The sequence below is a fragment of the Salvelinus namaycush genome, chromosome 34, assembly GCF_016432855.1.
Source record: "Salvelinus namaycush isolate Seneca chromosome 34, SaNama_1.0, whole genome shotgun sequence".
Lineage (NCBI taxonomy): Eukaryota > Metazoa > Chordata > Actinopteri > Salmoniformes > Salmonidae > Salvelinus > Salvelinus namaycush.
Window position 1 is genome coordinate 36573581 of NC_052340.1, and position 5008 is coordinate 36578588.

A 5008-nucleotide genomic window follows, 5' to 3' on the forward strand; every position below is an offset into this window, starting at 1 on the left:
AGTAGAGCATATGGTGCCAAAAATAAGGGGTTCAATACATGTCAAAAAAAAAATACAAACACATGTTTCCTGATCTTAAATCGTTCAGATATGATAAACACTTCAGAACAATCTTCCTTTAGATTTTTGTGGGGGACTCTCTGTTGTAGTGAATCTGTTATTTAATGTGTTTGTATTTTTTGATAGTTCAAGGGGTCTTACAATTCAAAATCGAAAAGCTAAATGGTCCTTGGCATGACCTTCTTAAAACATGCGCCCCCCCCCCCCCCCCCCTCTCCCTCCGGCTTAGACAGGGCTTAGACTCTTACGGGTTAAGCATGAGTTTTTTCTTAGTAATTTGTAGTTGTGCCAGCTAGCAGTGAGCCTGTGTTGCTTCTATAAAGCTCTCTGTCTGGATTATATCCAGCTCCATCTGTGAGTCTTTGGGATGTTAATTCATGACTTTCCAGACACACCCAAGAACATGCCCAAGTCATGCCTGGAGCTGAACCACTTTCTCTGAATGCTCTTACGAGGAGGTCCTGTTAAGACTGATTTACAGTCTGTTTGTGGTGTATGTAATCCTGAATAAAGATTTGTTAGATACACTACAATCAGCGGGCCCCTAAATATATATTTACTGTTTATTGTGATTACAGCATCACTAACGTCCCTAACATGTTATCACGGCATCTATTCTCTCTACACTGTTAGCATCAACCAATGTATTTCTTCCTGCCTTTAGCTTCCTTAGCTAAGTTAGATCTCTATCAATGAGTTACTGTATTCCCCTCTCACTTTCAAGTAAGACATCTGGTATTTCTATTGTATGTAATCTCCCAGTATTTACCTGTCAGGGGAAAGAACATTCAATAAAATATCATGACGTACATTCTCTTTCAAACAGTCTAATAATATGGGCTAAATAATATTCAGTTTAGAGGAGCCAGTCATCCTTCCAGTGTGTTTGTCCAATGGGGTTTTATCCATTCCAATGGAGGTCACTCTGTTCCATAGCTATTCAGTACATGGATTGACTCTCCTGACGGTCAGAGCTGCTTCGAAAGGGCGGCCATCACGCTTCCTGGTTTCCCTAGCGATGCTCTGATTTTTGTTGGCGAGGTTACTACGGAAACCCTGCCCAGCCATGAAGTAAAGGATGGGATCCACACAGCTGTTGGCGCTGGCCAGGGGGCGTGTCACCATATAGGCCAGGCTGGACGCCTTCAGCCGCTCACAGCTCACCTGGGGATGAATACAATAACAAATCATTGAAAGGTTAAGGCCGCGATTCAATACGTGTAACGCTGTTGACAATGTGCCTTTTAAAGGCAATGTTACCGCGTTCGTGGAGAACGCATTCAAGGTAAATGCTGCAGATATCCTCTTGATGTGGAAATTACCTTTATATGTCAAGGATAATGACAATATCAACAATCATAATAGCAGAGGTTGAATTGAGCCTGAGCCAGCTGGAGCCAGCCTCCTGCACCTTGGGTGAAAGGTGAAGCTACCTGGAGCCAGCCTCCTACATCTTGGGTGAAAGGTGGAGCTACCTGAAGCCAGCCTCCTGCACCTTGGGTGAAAGGTGGAGCTACCTGGAGCCAGCCTCCTGCACCTTGGGTGAAAGGTGGAGCTACCTGAAGCCAGCCTCCTGCACCTTGGGTGAAAGGTGGAGCTACCTGAAGCCAGCCTCCTGCACCTTGGGTGAAAGGTGGAGCTACCTGGAGCCAGCCTCCTGCACCTTGGGTGAAAGGTGGAGCTACCTGGAGCCAGCCTCCTGCACCTTGGGTGAAAGGTGAAGCTACCTGGATCCAGCCTCCTGCACCTTGGGTGAAAGGTGAAGCTACCTGGATCCAGCCTCCTGCACCTTGGGTGAAAGGTGAAGCTACCTGGAGCCAGCCTCCTACATCTTGGGTGAAAGGTGGAGCTACCTGGATCCAGCCTCCTGCACCTTGGGTGAAAGGTGGAGCTACCTGAAGCCAGCCTCCTGCACCTTGGGTGAAAGGTGGAGCTACCTGGAGCCAGCCTCCTGCACCTTGGGTGAAAGGTGGAGCTACCTGAAGCCAGCCTCCTGCACCTTGGGTGAAAGGTGGAGCTACCTGGATCCAGCCTCCTGCACCTTGGGTGAAAGGTGGAGCTACCTGAAGCCAGCCTCCTGCACCTTGGGTGAAAAGTGGAGCTACCTGGATCCAGCCTCCTGCACCTTGGGTGAAAGGTGAAGCTACCTGGAGCCAGCCTCCTACATCTTGGGTGAAAGGTGGAGCTACCTGGATCCAGCCTCCTGCACCTTGGGTGAAAGGTGGAGCTACCTGGAGCCAGACTCCTGCACCTTGTGTGAAAAGTGAAGCTACCTGGAGCCAGCCTCCTGCACCTTGGGTGAAATGTGGAGCTACCTGGAGCCAGCCTCCTGCACCTTGGGTGAAAGGTGGAGCTACCTGGAGCCAGCCTCCTGCACCTTGGGTGAAAGGTGGAGCTACCTGGAGCCAGCCTCCTGCACCTTGTGTGAAAAGTGAAGCTACCTGGAGCCAGCCTCCTGCACCTTGGGTGAAAGGTGGAGCTACCTGAAGCCAGCCTCCTGCACCTTGGGTGAAAGGTGGAGCTACCTGAAGCCAGCCTCCTGCACCTTGGGTGACAGGGAGAACCAGGCAGAACCTTTAAAAGCGTAGTATTCCAATGGTTGTGGTACTGTACCTGGGAGGGGTCCATCTGCTCCAGGTATCTGAGGAAGTAGTACAGACTTCTGGTCAGGTGGAAGGGTAGGAAACACAGCATGAACGCTGCTAACACAATGATTATCATCTTCACAGACTTCTGTTTGGAGCGATGAGGAGCGATCCCCCCGACTCCCCTCGACTGGCTCCCTCCTGCCTCCCAGGTGGGCTCCAGAAGCTTCCTCACCATCAGTCCATAGCACACCATCACCACCATGAAGGGGAAGGCAAACAGCAGCATAGATACCACCAAGCTGTACACCAGGAAGTCATGAAATAACTCTGGACTGGTGGTGTCGAAGCACACCCTCTCCGTCCCCTCGTCCCTGGTCCGTGAGAAGTAGAGAACGGGAGCCTGGCACATCAACACACACACCCACACCGCCACAGACACCAGCCGGGCTCTCCTGGCGCTGACCCAGCTCAGGGACCTAATCGGGTAACACACGCCCAGAAAGCGGTGCAGGCTGATGCAGCACAGGAAAAGGATGGAACCGTAAAGGTTAGCATAGAACAGGAAACGGATGAGTTTGCAGAACGGCTCGCTGAAGGGCCAGTCGTTCTCGTCGGCGTAGTAGTAGATTAGGAAGGGTAGGGTGAGGATGTAGAGGGTGTCGCACACTGTTAGGTTGAACATGTACACCGTGGAGGGCTTCCAGCGTTTCGTACGGAACAGGATCACGTACATGGCCGTGAAGTTCAGGGCTAGGCCAATCACGAAGACCAGAGTGTAGCTGACAGGAAGCAGGATGTACTTGAAGTCCTCCTTGAAGCGACATCGGCAGTTTTGCCCGCTGCTCTCATTGGTTGAGTGGTTGGTGAAGGTAGCCATCGTTGTTCATAAACAGATCTGAGGAAGATACAGAGGTTTACTAATATATGCACACACACACACACACACACACACACACACACACACACACACACACACACACACACACACACACACACACACACACACACACACACACACACACACACACACACACACACAGAGAAGCTAAAGTGGGATAGTAATGATAAAACTGTACTAGCCAATTGTATAACTCTTCACACTAAGGCTATGACTAAACACTCCAAAGCTATGACTAAATGTCTCTGTTTACTTGCTTCTAAACCCATATGCATGAATGCCGCAGCTGGAATCTGAAGCTCATTTTGGCATAATACCCATAATTCCTTCATATGTGTCTTTCCTAAATGCCAAGATAAGAGAGGGAGGAGTGGAGGAAGAGAATGTTTTGTCCTTTTCACATGAGGCATGGACGAGGAGATAGTGATTGATGTCTGAGCTGTTCCAACAGGTAGTTAGTGATCCATTGAGAAGTTATTGTCCTATTTGGATAGGTCATGGCAACAGGATATGATAACTAGGGTCGCAAAGGGAGGGTATATTACCTGAAACGTTCAAAAGTTTACCAGTAAACTACCAGAATTGTGGTATCTTTCAAGAATTTTATGTAATCTATCACAATACATCTAGTGGTCCCTTTTGGGTACTTTAGATTATCACAGGTGTCTAATAATCTCTGGCCCTCTGTGTGTCTTATCACATGTACAATATATGAAATAAATGAATCAGATGGTAAAAAATATAAAACATTGAATGACAAAGCTGTAAAACATCATCCTAAATATAAACCATACATTTTGTGAATACAATTGGTGTTTAATATGAAGGTTTCAGCATGAAATATATATATATATATATTTTACATACTTCTATTTATTTATTTTACAATATGTATTTGCTGTCAATGTTTTGGCGGCAAACTAGTGGCAATTGTGAAGAAACATTTTTTTGTTGGAAGAGTTAATTAAGAATCATGCTATTGTTGATTAGATCATTTTTTTCATTCATTTGTCAATTATCTCTTGAACCATCTGCTATGAACCATATCTACTAGAAACTCATGTACAATATGGACACATATAAACAAAATGAATATTATACTGTATATGAATAATACATTTTAAAAAAGTGATTGAAGTATAAATGACCAAAGTCACGATAGATTTCCATAGATTTTCTGTTAATTACCTAAATTAATTCTGGTAACTTTCATAAATTACGGGTGGTTTAGCAACCCTAACGATAATACACAGAAACACACACGACGTGGTACAGCAACACAATTAGCATGCATGTGGTTTTATAACACAGAAACACACACGACGTGGTACAGCAACACAATTAGCATGCATGTGGTTTTATAACACAGAAACACACATGACGTGGTACAGTAACACAATTAGCATGCATGTGGTTTTATAACACAGAGACACACATGGTACAGCAACACAATTAGCATGCA

General features: G+C 46.3%; 1 protein-coding gene across 1 annotated transcript; it reads right to left on the minus strand.

Moving 5' to 3' along the window:
* Positions 1-996: 996 nt before the first annotated feature.
* On the minus strand, positions 997-3525 carry LOC120028508 (P2Y purinoceptor 2-like). The gene is made up of 2 exons (XM_038973705.1): positions 2674-3525; positions 997-1224 (listed from the first exon to the last, which is right to left on the minus strand). The coding sequence occupies exons 1-2, from the start codon at positions 3523-3525 to the stop codon at positions 997-999; spliced, it is 1080 nt and encodes a 359-aa protein (XP_038829633.1).
* Positions 3526-5008: the final 1483 nt, after the last annotated feature.